This window comes from Meriones unguiculatus, chromosome 7 (genome assembly GCF_030254825.1).
Source record: "Meriones unguiculatus strain TT.TT164.6M chromosome 7, Bangor_MerUng_6.1, whole genome shotgun sequence".
NCBI lineage: Eukaryota > Metazoa > Chordata > Mammalia > Rodentia > Muridae > Meriones > Meriones unguiculatus.
Genome location: NC_083355.1, coordinates 10989510 through 11009183, shown reverse-complemented (window position 1 = coordinate 11009183; position 19674 = coordinate 10989510). Strand labels below are relative to the sequence as shown.

The window sequence follows — 19674 nt, the reverse complement described above, 5'->3', positions numbered from 1 at the left end:
TAATTGGGCATGCCTCCTCTCTTTTGTATAGTTATCATACCAGTTTGAATAGTTCGTAGCTTATACAGAAGTAGACTCTGGGAAAATGCATGCTTAGGGAATAGAAACTGATCAATGCCAGAAAATACCCACAGATACCGATCAAATTTTAAAATAGGAGGCATGAAACTTATGCCAGACTGGCGTAGATCTGGCTGCTATACAAAGACCCAAAAGTCTATGTGTATATATTTCAGCATCATGGAAAATGATTTAGGGAGAAGTAGTAAGTTGTATATATAAGCCCTTCTCTCTGCAGAATGTTGCTAGAATGGCTAACCTGAGCATTATATTCTGCACAGTGCTGTGCAAGGAATGGGTAGATGTTAAATTTGGAGCCAGTAGCCTTAGAATTTGTGTCATCAGGCTTCACACTTGTGGGGCTGTTTACCAGAATATAATTTTTATATCTCTATTAAAAAAAACTTACAGTGGGGATTTGGGAAATTAACAGTTAGCCAAAAAAGACAACTAAACCAAGACACACATACAAAAAAAATAATATGGCATGCTTATAGTCAGAGCCCATAGGTGAATAAACAGCAGTCTGAATAATTGTTCCAGTTTCCCTACACCCACCTTTACTCTTGTAGATGACTTGTAGAGTTCACTCTATGAAAAAAATAATCGTCAACTGGTTGTCTGGAGGTGTTTAGAATCTATCCAGAGTCTATGTTTCAGTGAATACCTCTTTAAGAAATTCTTCATTGTGTGCATGTGTTTGCTTGTGTGTGTGCATATGTGTATGTGTCTGTGTGTGTGTGTGTTAATGGGGGATGGATGTGTGCATGCACAGTACAGATCAGTCTTCATTTTTCTTCCTTATCATTTCTCTATCTTGATGTTTTCCTTTGAGACAGAGTCTCTGAACCTGAGCTCACCAATTGACTAGAGTGGTTGCACAGCAAGCCCCAGTGATCTTTCTGTCTCTGAATGCCCAGAGCTGAGATTTCAGGCACGTGCTATCATGCCATGTCTAGCTTTTGACACGATCCTTGACCAAGGATCCATACTTAAATCCTTTTGCTTGTGTAACAAGCACGTCCTCACTGGGGCTGTCTTCTCAGCCCTCATGAAAAATGTCTAATATGAACCACCAACTGGAAGGTGCCTTTTGCTTCCCTGCTTTAGCTTACTGCTAGCCTGCATCTTTGCCCTGGCCTAGAAGACATTTCTAGGCTCCCCAAATACTTACACTTCACTTGTGACTGTGACATTCAGCTGGGCACTGCAAAAGACTGATATGTCATTTAAAAGCTTCTTGCACTAACATCTATTGACTGGGAAATTTTCAGTATTACTAGATACACTTGCAGTGTAAATATCTACCATTGTTTAGGCCATCAGGATGTCTCATCGAGTTCAATTATCTGATTTCCAACATCAGCACATTTTTTTTTTTTTCACAGATAGAAAGTGGCAGACTCAAATTGCAGATTTATACCAGGATAACCCACCTCCCAACCTCTTCATGCTGTATGGAATTTATACCTAGCAAAAGAGTCCCACAATTTAAAAATTAAAATTCAACATGCTTGGTTTAAGGCAGTAAGAATTGAAATTAAGGTAGTTTTAAGGGTTCCCAGGCTTTGACAGAGTCATTCAACATCTAGAAATCTATTCAAAGAAAATGAAAAAGATGAAGATAAACACTAAATTGCATAGTGTTTATCGCAAATGTTTAACAAATTTAATTTAATGAATTTGTATAGTGTGTTACCCACAAATAAATACAAGCATAGAAGCTTAGGGATGACTGTCATTCATATGTATTATGAAGACATTTAGTTTGCCTTTGGGTGATTTTAATTGCGTCACAAATTCTTAGGTAAAGTGTTACTCATGAGTAAAAGGAAGACCCACGTGTTATTTAATTTAGTTAATTTAATAATTAAAATGATACAGAAAAGTAGAAGGCAAGGAACAATGCTAAAGTCTATTTACCCCAATGATAGAGATAGGACTTCTTGTATTTTTTTTTTCATTTTCCAGCACAAATATATTTTGTTTTTTAATGGTCTTGATTTTCTGTGTATAAAATTTTGTCTGCACATGGGTCTGTGCACCACATGAGGACAGTGCACTCACAGGCCGGAAGAGGTACGCCATGGCCCGTGATTATAGCTACAGAGGGTTGTGAGCCACTATGCTGTTGCTGGGGATGAAATCCAGGTCCTCCACAAGAGCCTCTAGAACCCTGAACAGCTGAGCCATCCCTGCTGTTCCACATAGCTACATTTTGAATTCATTCTAAAAATCACTTCGTGTTTCCACAAGGAGCATGAACTGTACTTTTTTTAAAAAGCTGCGAAGTGCCCAAGACAGCATCCTAAAGCCTAAGCATTCAGGAGTATAGTCTTTCTTTCCAAAGTATCATTACAATGTGATGGATTGGTTTAAAATATATTTTTGTATTTCCCCTGCAGCCTGGAGCATAAACTGATGAGTCTCGGCCATCTATTTTCTTTGATGTTAGTAAAAGCCAAATTGGGTAAGTCTTATGGTGTTCTAGTGAGTTATTTTAAAAGCAAAGAGGCATCATTTCAAGTGTTTTAGACTTTGGATTTAGTTGCTAATTGCAATAATAGTTTGTACTATATTAGGGAATGGGCTGAGGTGCTAAAAGCATGTACGTCTTCTATAAGTTTGTACCTTCTATAGGCCACTAATGGTTTTTGTGTCTCTTTAGAACACATTGGAATGTTTTTTCCAAGAATATTCTCTTGCCTCTTTTCTCCCCTCCCTACACTCATTTCCCATTTTCACAATCTCCTTGTACGCACGTGCACATGGCGCTGAGTCACTGTGTATCACGCACTGTGAAGTCCAATAGCAGCGACTGCTTCTTGGGAAGTCCTCCGTCTAGTCTGGCTTCTTACTGATCGATCATCTTACGAAACTTTCATCACTCTTATCAAATGATGGCTCTGAGCTTCCAGCAGTAAGGCTTCCCTGTCCCCAGCGGCAACCGTGATGATACAAAATAATTAGCATTTTTTTTCTCAGCTGGATTCTCCTCAAACCAGTGTGCTGATGGCAGAATGACCCAGTCTAGGAAGCTGTGGTGAGAGAGGAAAAGCAAAGGATGTAGGGCTCACTGTCTTTGAGAGAACTAAAACTCCCCAGATAACACAAACAAAACAACCTGTGTAATCACCGATGTTAAAACCAGTAAATTAAGACCCAGCCCTGTGATGAATTTGATATTTTCAGAGTCTAATTGTCTTACCTACCTGAGATAAACAAGGGCTCCCAGAGCGTGACAAAAGAGCTGATTTACTAAATAATACCCTATCTGCTTTGGAAGTGAAGGCTTCTTAAAGAAGAGACCCGTCTGTTATTGGTGTTAACAGATCTGGTGGGAAGTAAAGGCCTTTAATGATATATCATCACAGCAGGCAATGACATTTGCTGAGGAAATAAGTATGATTTTCCTACACACATCCCTATTATCAACACAAATAGTTATAAACACACGGATATCTCTTTGCTCAGAGGTCTTCCTTAAAAGTTCACTATTAAAACATGAGGCATGCCGAAGTTTTTAATTGCTGTGCAGAGCTGAAATGGATGTCTTAGATAGATCCAGAAAACTGACCAAGAGAAGGTAACTTGAAATTCAGCATCTGTGCAGACTATTTTAAAAGATACATCTTTAGCTGTGTTAGATCATATTTGTTTTCACTCGCCATATATTTTTAACAATCTTGGTTATATAATGCCTCAGCCTCGTGGAGATTAGAATCTTAGAATCGAGAAATTAGACACAGCATGGTGCCAGCCTGTGATATTCGCAGAACACTGTCACAAGAAAAATTGTCAAGTGAAGGTTCTCTCTAATGAAGAAGGAAGGTTTTGAAAAAAGCCTTACATACATTTAGTCCAGTCATTTAATGTGGGAGAAATGACTCTACTATACTCTTGATAGGCCCATTGTATTGCCCGTAAAAATCAGATAGCATTAATTATTATATACTCATGGTGCCTGTACCAGTGCGACCTTTTGCTTTTGCAGCAGGGTATTTGGAGTAAATTTGGCTCATGGTCTCAGTCCACAGTACTGGCTTCCAGGGTTACTGGATTCAGGGTGAGAAGGAATATCATAGCAACAAGAACCTGAGACATAGGCTACTAATCTCACGGTGGAATGGAACAGAGAAAGGCAAAGAGACTTGGGACCAGGTAAAACCTTCAGAGCCATGACATATTTTCTGACAGTGAGGTCCCCCCTTTCTCAAGTTTTCCCTACTGCTAGCTGAACGGCACACCTTCTGCATATGAACTGTGGAGAAGATCTCATATCCAATTTATAACACTGAGTCACTATGCAAGCCATTTTTTTTAATACAACAAAGAATTTCTATTTCTTCTGTTTATTTCATCATGGAACTGACTTTTGTGTAACTTTCACACTTGGCTAAGTGAGAAGTGACCAGAGTATGGAGGCAAAATGACATAACAATGAATTTTGAAAGTCCACCTTCTGATAGGTATAAACAAACATACAGAAAATATTTTCATTAGCATAAATGGAGCAAAAATAAACTATATGAAAGGCAGTTTAAGAGTGCAAGTAAGACAATCAGAGAGCTATGTACAATGATTCAGTGAAAATAATTTCCAACCAATCAGATTTTAGTCCTCAGGAAATCTGTGATATAAGATGCTGTGTTCCCAGGTATGTCGGACACCAAAAGCATCTTTACTGTGATATGACAGACAATGGTTATGGAGTAATTTACTCTTACAGTGCCTCTGAGTAGATGGAGACAGTGAGGATGTGATACCCAAAATTCATTATCACAGTTGCAATTTCAGCAGCATAGAGAGATTTGGGCATCATGGGTACATGAGGACATTAACACAATCAGGTGACAAGTCTCCCTTCTAGTATGTTCTTAGTATCCTCAATATCAATGTATGTATGCATGTGACAATATGGTTTTTTCTCCAGCATTGGATCATTTAGGTTTTTTTTTTGTTTCTTTGTTTGTTTTTTTTTTGTTTTTTTTTTTACTTGTTTGCTGTTTCTCTAAAGAAAAAAAAAAGACATACTGTTCCTTCAGCTAGGTGCTGAGTAGTTATTTTAAAAGTATGTCACTCAAGATCAATGTAAATAATAAATATTATCATAATGGTAGGCAATACTGAGGGGTCTCCAGTAAAGAGTCTATTCAGCCTTTCAAGTACTGATTTAGGTGGCTTTGTCTAATTTTGTCTAATATCACGAGAGGGCAAACACATCCTGCATATGTTGCAAGTCAAACTGTCAATTTTTCATTTATATGCTATTATTATTATTATTGTAAATTTGTGGTTCTGAATATGGAGTAGATGAAAATGCCAGAAGCTGTTGATTTTTTTCATGATGTGCAGTGTGAATTTAAACATGTATGGACAGTGGACATCTGAGTGTGTTTCTACCTCTGAAGTTAAGAACAAAAGATTTATTCTTGCAGTTAGGCATTGCTCTCTGTGTCACATGGCCATGTACAATCAGCCTCCTAGTCCAGAGCCTGACTAATATCAGAGCTCCCGTTATAGGTAGTTGCCATGGAGGGAATCAGTAAGAGGATAATTGTCATTTCCTTGGAAAAGTTTAGTCTACAGATGGATCCCAGCACCCAACTTCCACACTATGTGAAACCAACGGGGACAGTATATTTGTGAACATGTGTGTGTGTGCATGTGCCTGTGCTAAATAAGGCCTGAGTTAACCAAAAATGAATGAATGAATGAATAAATAAATAACTAAATAAATAGGTAGGCTGACTAGAGAAATCTATCTCACCTTCTGCTCCAAAAAGAACGCATTTATCCAAGTCCAAAAGCTTTGGCAGGCTACAGTTTTCCTAATGCGGACAGAGAGAAAAGCCATTTATTAATTAAAATGCACAGTTACTTTCTCTTTTAAACGCAGTGGAGCTCGGCAAGTTTATCTATCAAACGCCGAAAACGTTTTAGTCAAAATTAAATCCTTCGTGTTTGTTTAACTAAACAATGAAGGGAAAGGTTCTATTCAGACTCGGAAGCTGCTCATAAAAAAAAAATCCAATTTTCCTGAACTTTCTCCTTCAAGATATCTGCCTTGTGGCCTGTCATTCATCCGGTCCCTGAGAGAGGAATGAGCAGAGAAAATCAGTGGTTGACAGAACTATGTGGATAGTTATTTTATATACCTCTGCATGCATAAATCCAAACAAAGGCATAGAATATTGTGCTCAGTTTTAAAAATGATCTTTCTGCACTAGGAAGCTGTCTTGGTCTGGAGTTTATTCATTTCACTAAGAGTAGAATATTAAAATAAAACAGCTGCAAACCAAGATTCTAAAAACTACTCTTTTCTGGGTTGTTGTGTTGTGCTATTTCAAACAGAGAGCCTTATCTGTGTATGGGAGGGGGTATGGGAGGAGGGTGTTCGTACAGTTTGGAAAATTCTTCCCCATCTACTTATACAATGAATGACAGCACAGAAGAAAGAAAGAATGAAAGAAGGAAAGGAAGGAAGGAAGGAAGGAAGAGAGAGAGAAAGAGAGAGAGAGAGAGAGAGAAAGAAAGAAAGAAAGAAAGAAAAAAAGAAAGAAAGAAAGAAATGAAGGTAAATGAGCTGTTAACTCCTCTAGGCCTTGGCTAACGAAGAGTTACTTTTTCTGTCTCTGGATTCCTTTCCACTGGGCTACGGCCTGCGTTGAAATGTAGATATTTTCTTTGCATACTTAATTCAAGCCATTCATAAATAATACATGGCTTAATGTGTGATAAAGGAGACCTCCCTTGTGGGAGACAATATCCCGGTACACAGGGTTTTAAACGGCAACACTCACTATCAGAGCTTGGCGAATTGCAGTCCCAACAAAAGCAGCACCATTTGGCTATCAAAGCAGTTCCTGGGCTGGCACGACCTATTCCACACCCTCCTAAGTGTCTTGCAGGGTGCTCTGGAAAGAGGCAGCTCAGCAAGGCAAAATTAAAATCTATGCACATTTCACCAGCACCTCCTAGGGGCCACGTGAGGATATGAGACCAGGAGGCGGGTATCCACGCAGCAACTCAGAACTGTTCCTTTCAGCTCTCCTACACGTAAAAGCGTTCCCTGCTTGTACCACCCAGAATGCGAAGTACTTTGTAGAAACAGTTTGGTGACTCAAGACGGTCTTTAGGGGTTTAAATAAAAGGCACACAAGATGCTTTGAGGCGCTTGAAGCGTAATCATTAAACCGGACGTCTGAACTCCGTGAGAGATAAAAAACAGTCTCCTAAACGCATCGTGTTCTTTGAAGAGACGAGCTTCGCTGCGATACCAGCGTGCTCAGAGATAACATGCACTCGCTTTACGCACTCACTCAAGGATTCATTTAGAAACTATCAGAGCGCTGGCTCCAACCGAAGCTGGGTTTTGAAGGTCTGCAGTACTCTCGCCTAGAGGCTGGGAAGGAGGGCTGGGAGGCGCTGGCGCGAGGGCAGAGCCGAGAGTCTGTAGGAGTTGCTGTTCAAGAGAATTCATTACTCTGTAATTGTTCTGATTTTACGTGAGCAGAGCGTGCCGGGCTGTGGTGGAGAGAAAGATCGAGGGCGGACAAGGCGATAGGAACCAGCGTCTCCCTCCCTCCCTCCGCCCCTCCCCCCCCACGTCCCAGAGAAGTCCAGGAGCATTTTGTAAGTAATTTACCATCATCATTCGGGAGGAGAAACAGCCTAGCCAGAAGAGCAACCGCTACACTTGTGGGCATCTAAATTTTGCTGGGTGTGAAGTGTGCGCCCCGGGACCCTTCCGCGTTTTAACTAGCGCATTATCCGCAAGCCGCACTTGAATGCTCTGTGGGTTTCGATAGCTGGAGAGTGGAAAAAAGGGAGACGCACCCCAGTGGTCATTCATTCTCTCCCTGCTGCAGACGCCTTTCCCAGCCCCTGGCCCCTCTCAGGCTCTTGCAGAAACTCGCACAATTCGGCCCCCGCCTTGGAAAGAAACAGGGAAGTGTGGGTCTCAGCGAGCCAGTAGGAGGCATTGCCCAAGACCAGGCTGCGATTAGGCAGCTGCATGGCGGCTGAGCTTCCCACCTGTTGCTGTCCCCGCTGGGCCGCGACTTCCTCCTCCCCAGCCCTGAGCTGGACTCTCCAGACCAGGCGAGGAGGCTGGAGGAGAGGGAGCCACCGCAGGTTCCCTAGCTGGCAGAGCTAGGGGGCCGCCGGAGTAGGGATCCTCCTCCTCCTCCTGGTGGCGGTTCCCGGGGCTGGCCTCGCAGCCAGGTGCGCTCTGATTGGTCAGCAGCGGACAGAGGGCGGAGCCAAGAAGGCCGGTATCACTAGGACCGCCTCAAAAGCTCCCAAGCTAACGCAGAGCGCACTGGAGCCCTGGCCAGCGCGCAGCCTTCCCGGCGCCGGCAAGCAGGGTCTTGGGAATTCTCACTTGCTTCGGCTCACTCTCTTTCACAAAAACCACTGGATCTTACATGCCTCTGTAAGCCCCACTTCCACTCCATGTCCCCATGATCCTGTGCCAGCAACAGGTAAGGGCTTCTGTGTTTTCTTCCTGTCCTCTCTCGGTTGTCTCTGTGTGTCCAGGGCAATGGACTCGCGCCACCGTCCCCTGCCGAACAGATCCCGCTGCTCTGGAGGTGCCCAGCTGTCAGGCTGCGTAAGGCTCCCCTCCGCAAGCTTTGGAGTCCCGGCTCATTGCCTATATAGTTTGTGTGCGCACCAGAACATCCTCAGAGCTAAAAATACTGAGACACGCTTGGAAGAGTTGAGCAATAGAAACAGATTTCTCTGCAGCATCTGTTTGTGCTCATAACTTCCAATGCACCAGCTGTAGGGAGATATTGGGTTTAGAGGCAAGCGCGAGCCTGGCGTGGATTCTTCCTTTTATTGAGAGGGAAAGAGAGGAAGAGAAGGTGATTGGGGATTGGAGGTTCCTCTTGAGCGCTGGTCTGACCACGAGATTCACCACTTATTCTAGATCTTCCGTGTATGTGTTTTTGTTCGGGGCTTGGGGGGGGGCGTCTTTGCTACAAATACAGCACAGAATTCCAGAGTGAGCATCGCGAGTCTCAAAGTTCCTTTGCTAAGAGAGAGAGAGAGAGAGAGAGAGAGAGAGAGAGAGAGAGAGAGAAAGAGTAGGAACCAGAGTTGGATTTTAGCCTGAAGACAGCAAAACTTTCCCATCCTATGTCAGTCTGCCCTAAGCGCTTCGCTATTCTTAGTAATCGGGGTGTAAATCCCTCATTTGAAGACAGTGTGGTTTTAGGGAAGCAATGGTCAAAGCAACTTGATTCTGAAAGAAAGAAAGACAGAAAAGAAAAAAAAAAAGACTGCATCATAACACGGACTCCTTATGACGGACAGTGTGGGGGGGCAGTAAAATAGGAAATGGGCAGTCGCGGTCCCACTTGTGCTGGTTCAGGCTGTCAGCGGAGACTCGTGTGAGACGGTCCTTTCCAATGATTTTCACAAACTCCGAATATACCTGTCAAGAAATAAAGACTAGCGTTACTCAAAAACCTGTCTTGGCTAAGCATAGGAGAAAATTCATATCTCCTTTTATCATTTGGTGTCTCTTCCCACTAATGATTAACAGGCAGTCGTATTTTCTCATGCTAACCACTTCTGTACATGCACCGTGAGCTAGCTACCACTGCGACTGTTCACCTCTTCCTGCCCTCATCCAAGGCTTTGTTTTTTTTTTGTTTGTTTTGTTTTGTTTTAATTTTCATTATGCAGGAAAAAAAAATCCCCAAATGCCCAGGAGAGAGATAGGTTAATTCAAGTATGGTGGGAAAGGTGACCGCAGGGTCAAGGTCAGTTCACTTTGTTTTGTGCCTCTCACTCCACAGTGTGGTATTCCTCGATTTTTTTGTGTTCTTGACGTCTGTAAAGAAGCTTGTTTTGCACCTTTGTGAAATTAAACAAACAAACAAACAAACAAACAAACAAACCAAGCAAGCAGTCGACATCTTTCAGACAGTCTTTACCAAAACTCTCTGGTCAGCTGTCCTGCTTTGACTTCGGAGTAATTTGGAAGGCTGGCCCCATGTTTACCTGAAGGGTGGTTCCATCTCGAGTTTTAAAAAAGGTGTACATTTTGTTTACCAAACACACGTTGCCCTCGGCATCCGTAAGTGCCCGAGTTGCCACGGACGTTGCTGTGGATAAATGTTAGCGGCAGCACTCATGCAGATATAAATGGGTGTCCCCCCCCCCGACTTGTCCTTCCCCCTCCCTTCTGTTTACTGAGCTTCACAGAGGTTGCTCTGCAGCAATCGGACTCACATGGCAACTTGTGCCCAGAGCACTCTGGGGCTGGCCTACATGGCGTCAGCTGGGGAATAGCTGCTCCAAGCTCTCATTAGGAGAGTCCTCCCCCCCTCCCAGCACCTTCCATTCTGCTGTTTCCTGTCTTTAGTCAGAAACTTACTTTTTCACTGAGGGTCCCTTCTCTTATGGGAGATCATAATTCTCATGTATTCTTTCCAAGTACCTTCATCTGGTTTTTCGCATGCTCTACTGGAGGTGTTCCTTATATAGAAAACAATGAGGATTCTCCCTTCTCTGTAGTGTGGTCTCCTCACCCATGCATTTGTGCCTCTCTCTCTCTCTCCCTCCTTTAATATCTACCTAAGATTGACGTGCTGAACTATTTTTTCCCATTGCTTATGCTTAATTTTGGATCAGCCTATAAATAGTCTTAACATGAACAGCACCACATGTAGCCTCTCAATTTCCCAGAAATACTCTCTACCTCATTGGTAATGGCTTGGGCGAAACGATTCTTCCTGTCCATTGAGTATAGATCTGGATCCTTAAATATTTGAGCTTAAAGGGAATTTCTATATTATTCAATAATACCCAGTATCAGCTTTCTAGATTGCCTCCAATGAGGCAAGGGTGTCTGAATATATTACTAGTTTGCTGTTTCTCAGAAAATTTTTGGAATAATATTTCATGGAAGTCCTAGTTTTTAATGAAAGCTTTTCCCAGATGTTTTGGTGATTCCCACTGAGGGAGGAGAGGACAAGGAAAATTTCTGCATGTTTGAGGTCACTGGAACATGTGGACAGGTCCACAGCAAAGGCAGAGTGAACTATAAAGACAGTTAACCTGACAAACTGTAGCAGGTTCTAGACTTCTGCAGTTGTAATAAGATCTATAAAAGTCTGAAGACATAAGACATGTGTGTGTACATATGTACACATTACTCCGTTTTGAGCATATGTTTGACGTGAAATTTTCCACTTCAGGGGGAAAAAAAAAGAACAGTTATTTTCCCCTTTCCAGGGAGCACTGGTAAGACCTGAAAATGATGCTCTAGCATGTGGAACAAATTCTGCCATTAGCAATGGAAATGAGACAATAACAGCCCCCTCAGAACATGCTCTTTGCAAGGTTCCAAGTGGGGAAAGCTATTCATAGGAAACAGCTATTGTGTGATTTGTGGAATTCAAACAGATGTCCTAGGGTTGAGATTTTGGAAGGTCCTAATTGGACCTTTCAAAGTCATAGCGTTGTTAGGTCCCTGTCTGGAAAGACACAGAGTTGGTGTGAGTCCATGTCCATTGATGTTAATGCAAAGAAAGGCTTCTCTTGAAGAGTGAAAAAGGAGTTTATTGGTATTAGTTTATAGTCAAATATTTTCAAGTCAATCATAGCTCAGAGACACTCGTTGAAGGGACTTCTTTGTCCCATTTTCATGTTTTAAAGAAAAGCACACCTGCATTTGGTGTCATGCTGCTGGCCCCATGTTCATGGAGAAACATTTGGTAACATTATGTGAGCAAAGTCATCTGAAAATACTGTTAAAATACTTCTTTCCAAGTCCAGGATCTACACCTCTGAGGAATAAGATTCTTTATTCCTTTGTCCAAGTGCACACTTCACAGGGAAGCAGACACAACAGTGAAGCAGGCAGAAGGTTGGGAAGGCAATGGAACTTCTTTTTGTAAAGCAATTCAAAGGCATTTTCAAATCAAGAATCATTTAGGTGTCAAAAGCTGCCAAAATGAAGCACATATTGCAATTTTCACAGATGACTAATATCAAGAAAAATAAGTTGGGGTACATCTTGATTATAACTTGGATATAGCAGGAGACAGCAGAAGACTAGAACATGGCATTTCCAAAGACAATGCACATTGCCTCAGTAATGGACTGAATGAAATAAGGACAAATGGGTCACTTAATATGTCTGCAGCTGGCTTGGCTGAAAATGGTTCTGTTGACTGATCCATATTCATGTGCCTTTGGGGGGAAATCAACACAGGAGTCCTCTTACCAAGGCCCCGACAGATTTCTGATCCTTTCTATTGTCCCACTTTAAAACTGCACATGGATTTGGTGGTTTGAAAAGCTGAAAATCACTTTCAGTTTTTAGTTCTAGGACATATTAATATTAATCTCCTTCTAGACTTTGTTAGTGCACAGTGCATAATAAAACACATCTAAGATGGTTTCTTATGCATTCTTTTCTCCTCCTTTTTCTCCTCTCCTCTCCTCTTCCTCCTCTCTCACTTTCGTTATAAGGAAAATGTAGGGTTTTTCTTTTTTTTTAAGTCAATAGAGAAAGTCAAAGCAAGTAGCTAAATTTCACCTCAGGCAGAATGAAGCAGTGGGAGGAAGTTGGAAGCTACTATTTGTTCATGTTAGGTAAAGGTGAGTGCCTTCTCCATAGGAGCCTACAGCAAACAACAGCACTAGAAGTGAAAGTAAGCCGACTGGCATTTATGAGCTACTTTGATTACAAAGTTGTCTCTGTTTGAGAGCACACAGCCTTGGACCCACATGAAATGAGCTCCTGCCTTATCTCAATCCGCTAAAGACCTGGGCCTTTGGCACAGAGGTGCTTGCTTCCTACCCTGTCATTACACATGGCAATCCCATCCCTGGAGAATTTCAGGACTCATATTGCTAGGCAACAGAATGGCTCTCTATCCCCTAGAGCAAATCTGTGTCTTCAAGTCAGAATCCCTTGCATTCAGGGAGATGGTATCAGATATTTCTGCACTACTTCAAGTGCATGGAGTGATGGAGCAAGCCCAAACAGTATCCAGAAGTTAGGAGTCATTTCAAATGCTGCGAAGGATTTTCTGCCCAACATTATTACTGAAACAGAATTGTCTGTGACCATAGATTTCAACCTTTTCAGCAAAGGTTGGGACATCTTCTCTTAATACACACATAATTAGATTAATATCCAGGCTGTTCATATAAAATGTTCTCTAGACATATCCTACTTTTAAAAGCTGGTTTGAATCTTCAAATCAGAATGACTCCTTTATCACTCTGAGAACCTAGAGGAGTAAGAGCTGATAGTGAAATATGAATTATGGAATACTCTAGATTGCTGACAAACAGTAGAAGAAAGGAGAATTGAAATCTTGTGGAATGGCTACTAGAGTTACCTTATCTATCTTCAATGACTGGTTTTAAATAAAAACTTACAGAGCATTTATAGGAAGAATGAAAACTTCACACAACTCAATCCAAAGTACATTTGCTTGTATCTTATTCTGTTTTTGTTAAGACAAGAATATTGTCTTAGTCAGTAGGACTCCATTAAGTATGGCTGTTTTGTAATGGATGCTCTCTTTTCTTGTAGGACAAGTTCCCTGGATGCCAGCTGAATTACTAAGGTAACTCTGCTGGTCAGAAAGAACCCCAAGGTTCTTGGAAGCATCCATCTCTCCTCATTAAAAAAAAATATTATTATTATTTTTTTGGTGTGTGAGTCTTCACCGAACATTCAAAACTGTTTCTTCAAAGGGTTTTGCAAAAACTCAGACTGTTTTCTAAAGCAGAAACACTGGCGTCCACAGCGGAAGCAATGGGCAGTGTGCGAACCAACCGCTACAGCATCGTCTCTTCGGAGGAAGATGGCATGAAGTTGGCCACCATGGCAGTGGCTAACGGCTTTGGGAATGGCAAGAGCAAAGTCCATACCCGGCAACAGTGCAGGAGTCGCTTTGTGAAGAAAGATGGTCACTGCAATGTTCAGTTCATCAATGTGGGAGAGAAGGGACAGAGGTACCTGGCAGACATCTTTACCACCTGTGTTGACATTCGCTGGCGGTGGATGCTGGTTATCTTCTGCCTCGCATTTGTGCTCTCCTGGCTGTTCTTTGGCTGTGTGTTTTGGTTGATAGCTCTGCTCCATGGGGACCTGGATGCTTCTAAAGAGAGCAAAGCGTGTGTGTCTGAGGTCAACAGCTTCACAGCCGCCTTCCTCTTCTCCATTGAGACCCAGACAACCATTGGCTACGGTTTCCGGTGTGTGACAGATGAGTGTCCAATTGCTGTTTTCATGGTGGTATTCCAGTCAATCGTAGGCTGCATCATCGATGCCTTTATCATCGGTGCAGTCATGGCAAAGATGGCAAAGCCAAAGAAGAGAAACGAGACTCTTGTCTTCAGTCACAATGCTGTGATTGCCATGAGGGACGGCAAACTGTGCTTGATGTGGCGGGTAGGCAACCTTCGCAAAAGCCACCTTGTGGAGGCTCATGTCCGGGCACAGCTTCTCAAATCCAGGATCACTTCGGAAGGGGAGTATATCCCCTTGGACCAGATAGACATCAATGTTGGTTTCGATAGTGGAATTGACCGTATATTTCTAGTGTCTCCTATCACTATTGTTCATGAAATAGATGAAGACAGCCCTTTATATGACTTGAGTAAGCAGGACATTGACAATGCAGACTTTGAAATTGTTGTCATACTGGAAGGCATGGTGGAGGCCACTGCCATGACAACGCAGTGCCGGAGTTCATATCTGGCCAACGAAATTCTCTGGGGTCACCGCTATGAGCCAGTTCTCTTTGAAGAAAAGCACTACTACAAAGTGGACTATTCAAGGTTCCATAAGACTTATGAAGTACCTAACACCCCCCTTTGCAGTGCCAGAGACTTAGCAGAGAAGAAATATATCCTCTCAAATGCAAATTCATTTTGCTATGAAAATGAAGTTGCCCTAACAAGCAAAGAGGAAGAGGACAGTGAGAATGGGGTCCCAGAGAGCACCAGCACAGACTCGCCACCTGGCATAGATCTTCACAACCAGGCGAGCGTCCCTCTAGAGCCCAGGCCCTTAAGGCGAGAATCGGAGATATGACTGGCTGACTCTGCCTTTGGAATATTTACTTCGCTACACAGTCTGTTGTTGGTCAGAGGGCCGGGACAGTGATACAGACCATGGTACTGGTCGAGAGGTGGGTGAAGGCAAGCAGCCACAAAAGACTAAGGCTAGCACGAAGGTTTCAAGAAAAGACTGTAAGCTGGATGACTGATATAAAGTGCTTTGCAGGCCTCCGAGTGACCCGATGGCACATATCTGTTGTAGAATAAGTTATGTTTTTTTTTTTTTTTAATGTATTGTTTTGTGTTTTTACAAAACTTGAATATGCAGGCAAGCCTCGGTTTGGGTATATGACTTACCTGGAATGCTTCTCTTTAGGGGGAACAAGAATGATTTTAATGGCATAACATAGGCAAGACTCTGCCTTAATTTTCTGAAAAGCTGCTAACTACATGAACACAAACTGTATTTTTGTTGCAGTGTAGTTTATCTTTGACATAATCTTAAAAAAGTCAGTGTTGAACATTGTTGAAAGCTCACGGTATGCTTCCAAGTGTCAAGTATTTGGCTATAACTGCCAAAATGGGAGCCTGATTTTCTGAGGCCAGTAATTTGTTTGCTAAAATTGATCTCTCTCGCTCTATGTCTCTCTCTGTCTCTCTTTCTGTCTGTCTTTCTTCCTCTCTCTCCTGTTTCTTGTTACATAAGGGCATTATGTAACACTAGCCAAATGGTAGCCTCCGGGTTTTATACTTTTCCTTTCCACCATGCTAATAGGTTATCTCAAATTTTTAGTTAGACTACCTAAAATAAATACCAAAGATAATGCACATTTTTTGCACAGTGGAGTTTATATTTAAACGGGGAACAAAGCCCCATGGGTTGTCTGGGAAATCCAGAGACACTTACTTTGAACCTCAGCAAGATGTTACAAATAGCCCATTCATTTTGCACCTTAGTCTGAAAAGAGCATCTGAATCTGATAAATGTAGTATTTGTTTGTTTGTTTGTTTGTTTTAAACTCTGTTCTTTTGTGCGTCCTTCTTATTTGAAAGGGAAGGGGAAGCATGGGTCAAACTTACATATGCACTATTCAGACATTTTTTTTTTCTGTGATAGGTAGTGCTGGTCCGGCTAATGTATTCAAAATAGAGAGAGAGAGAGAGAGAGAGAGAGAGAGAGAGAGAGAGAGAGAGAGCAGTAGTCACTAAGACTTTTCTGGGCTTTTCTCTTATTGCACATTCCAAAGTTTATTCCATAAGATCAGATCTTGGTTTAACTTTGTTGGTAACCTGGCACCCTCCAAACAGAGCCACCCAGCATGGGAGATAGATAGATTGCAAATTCTGCAGCTGAGTCATGGTCTTGACTGTCAGGTCATTTCTAGCTTGGTGTCATATTAAGAAAGATGTCTGGCCTCTAGGCTTGTACTTCTGGGGTGTCTGAAAAGAGTGATATACTCAACATGAGCTGAATATGCAAAGCAGGTGTGGATCTTGGGGTGTGTGTGTGTGTGTGTGTGTCTGTTTGTGTGTGTGTTTATGTGTGTGTGTGTGTTTGTGTACATGAGCCACTTCAGTGCAACAATCTGCTTTACAAGGGAGAGGGAAGTTTCCTTTTTCATGACAGAGGGTATGAGGGCATGTCTTGGCATTTTAGGGTCTCAGTGAGCCATATAAATACAATGCAATTACAAGCTGAGGAGTTAAGGGTCTAAAGGGTTACTTCTCTCTGCGTACACACTCATGGTTAATGTGAGCTGGCCATTGTCTCTTGTAAAGTCCCAGAGCAGGTTACCAAGGACACATCATTTTCTAGAAGCCTTTCTGCCCAGCCACCTGTCTTTACAAAAGCTTCTCTCTCCATCTTCACTTTAGCCCAGCAACACAATTCTCTCTCCCTTTCTTTCTTTTGGCTTTAAAGTTTCCTACTTGTGAATCTTAGAGCTGCTAATTTCGCTTTTTAGTTGGAGTCTCAAAATCAACTCTCTAATGGTATTACACCCTAATATGCCATTAAAAATCAGCTTGTTCTAGCATCATGTATTTTATTTCAGTTGATGTTTTGCTGGTCTGTGGCTGGTGAGCAGCTGTATCTGGATGCAGTGCCTGTAAAATGATGACAGTTTCTGCTGTTTTCAACTTTCTAAGTCAATGGACTTGAAAACTGTTGGTGTTACTTAAATCAAGAGGGAAGTGTTGAGAAAGTGGTTGTCATTGTACATCCATGTTTAAAGACAGGGTTAGGAAGTGGCTTGAAGTGGTTGGAGGGGCTTGGGAGGGGTTAATTCACAGAAGAGAAAACAGACTGGCTTTTGACAGTGCGAGGCCATGGAGGGCTTCAGATGCTGCTATTACAGTGATTTGCAAAGGAAAATAATCAAACCAAAGAGTATTTAGTGGAATGTAAATCAAATGAAGATGGAGTGAAGAATAGGGGTGACCACCTGGGCATTCCCCCAAACACACAGCGCTACCACTTAAAAGACTTGAGTTATTTGAAAAGGGGTGGGTTCAGAGACAAGAAAAAAAGGGAGGGGAATCTTTCAACTTGTTGCTTAAAAAGAAGAAAACATCTTAAATTTCTGGTGCATAGGTTTGTTTTGTTTTGTTTATTTTTGTTTTTCAAGAAATTTTTTTGCAGAAGCTACATTTTTAAAGTGTACATTTTATAAAGTTTATCAGATATTTTCATATTTAAAGCCAAATGTAAATAGAAATCTGTAAAGGAAAAATAATACCCTAAGAGGTATAATTACAACAGTGAGTTCTGAGAGCTAGCACCTATATGCTACCGGTTAGCATGGTTTTAGCGGATATTACCAGCCTTTTGAGGTTTGTTTTGGTATGTTCTGTTATTTATTTCAGCATGGACTGTTCCTTTGAGAGCTTTTTGTAGTTATTAGCATTTTAATAGTTACAAGCTTTAAATGGCTTTTTGTTTTGTTTTGCCAAGAGCCAAGACATAGGTAATGCACGGCATTTCTCCCTGCATTTTTACCTTCAAAATATCTGTCTTCGTTGACTGGGCCTCCAGAACTAGTGTACACACCTGCCACTAGTATGCAGATGGAGGGACTCACCTTGAATATCTGGGGTTCATCCCCAGATTCCCGTTGCTTCTCTGCTGCAAGCAAATCCCTCTAGGATGTATTCCCTTTTAAAGAATGTTTGCCCAAATCTGAATGGGCATTATATATATATTTTTTGGAGGGGGGAGGCATAGATTCCTGGTTATTCTATTTTTAAATAAAAGGTAGACAAAGTGAATTCTATTTTGATTATCGAGAAAGGAATAGTTTTCTATCCCTCTAAGAGTATACTTGAATCAGACATTTTTAGAATGTCATATAGCACTGTAGTCATTTCCAAATCTCTAGAGAAGTTTGTTTGACTTTGTTCTTGTTCTGTTAATGCATTATTCCTTTTCTTTCACTTCCTTTCTCCCCACATACCCCCTCCCTAAATCTTGATGTGTGTCTCATGACCTCGGTTTCCCAAAGACGTTCCCCTTGAAGATAACAAACATCAGTTTCTCTCTTATAATCAGTCACCCCACACAGGCAAATGTCTCATCCTGAGGGGTGATTTAAGCTCCTTGTCACTCTTTTTAATGATCCTAAGGTGGAAAGCATAAAAGTGTTGCATTATTGTATCTCCTCCCACAATCTTCAGCAAACTAGAGTTTCTTTCCTAGGAATGTTAGGTTTCAGCTCTGTGCTTTGACCAGTTGGACGGTCCTAGCCTTTGACAATCATGATAGTTATTATTTTCCCATTTGCCATCTTTTTTGTATCTAAAGTCTTCCTATTGTACTGCACAAACCATGGGTTGTACATATTTTTTTATATATTATGTCTTATTTTATTATTTCTAAATAAAAATTGAAAATTAATTTGTGGAAGCATCATTGAACCTCTTGTATGATCGTTACAGAAACATGTTCTCAGACAATGGGACATAAACACTGGTGTTGGAATGAATAGAGCCAAGAAACTGCCTGAATACACAGGGGCAGGGGACTGGCAGATTAGTTTAATCCAAGTTAGAGGAAATCAAGCTTATATTTTGATTTTGGGCAGAAGAGCTTAGAGGATAGAAAAAAGGAAACAAAATAAAGCTAACAAAAATGGCTTATATTTTGTTTACTAACTTACAGCAGTTATAGTTTATTGACTCTTGACTATAAGGAGATTCTGCCTTGTATATTATTTGTGTTTTCTTTCTTATTCTTTTTTTTATTATTTAATTTTCAAGGCAGTGTCTCATTGCCTTGAAGTAGATATGGCCTCTGAATTAGATATGTAGCTATGGCTGACCTTGAACTTGTGGTTTTCTGCATCTATCCCCAGTGATGAGATTCCAGGTGTCAGCCACCAACCTGTGCCTGTGATAGAACCTTGGGGAGTTTGTGCATGCTAGGCAACTACTCTGATAATGGAGCTACAGCCCCACTATTTCCTCTCATTCCTCCCCAAATCAATATTAAGATATTATTATGTTTGTCATTTCTGTGACAAACTAAATTAGAATGAACTTTAAAGCCAAGAAATCACTACGAAATGATCTGCTTCT

General features: G+C 41.5%; 1 protein-coding gene and 1 long non-coding RNA gene across 2 annotated transcripts; one reads left to right on the top strand and one right to left on the bottom strand.

Annotated features, from left to right (window-relative positions):
• Nucleotides 1-1961: 1961 nt before the first annotated feature.
• Nucleotides 1962-8261, bottom strand: LOC132655375 (uncharacterized). Its single transcript, XR_009593189.1, has 4 exons — nucleotides 8098-8261; nucleotides 7709-7871; nucleotides 5831-5891; nucleotides 1962-3098 (listed from the first exon to the last, which is right to left on the bottom strand). It is a non-coding gene; the product is annotated as an uncharacterized LOC132655375 (long non-coding RNA).
• Nucleotides 8262-8372: 111 nt separating this feature from the next.
• Nucleotides 8373-18952, top strand: Kcnj2 (potassium inwardly rectifying channel subfamily J member 2). Its single transcript, XM_021634327.2, has 2 exons — nucleotides 8373-8546; nucleotides 13628-18952. Exon 2 carries the CDS (start codon nucleotides 13853-13855, stop codon nucleotides 15134-15136), a length of 1284 nt encoding a protein of 427 aa, XP_021490002.1. The 5' UTR covers nucleotides 8373-8546; nucleotides 13628-13852; the 3' UTR covers nucleotides 15137-18952.
• Nucleotides 18953-19674: the final 722 nt, after the last annotated feature.

Coding starts and splice junctions, on each gene's coding strand:
- Kcnj2 (XM_021634327.2), top strand. CDS start 13,853: ATGGGCAGTGTGCGAACCAACCGCTACAGCATCGTCTCTTCGGAGGAA.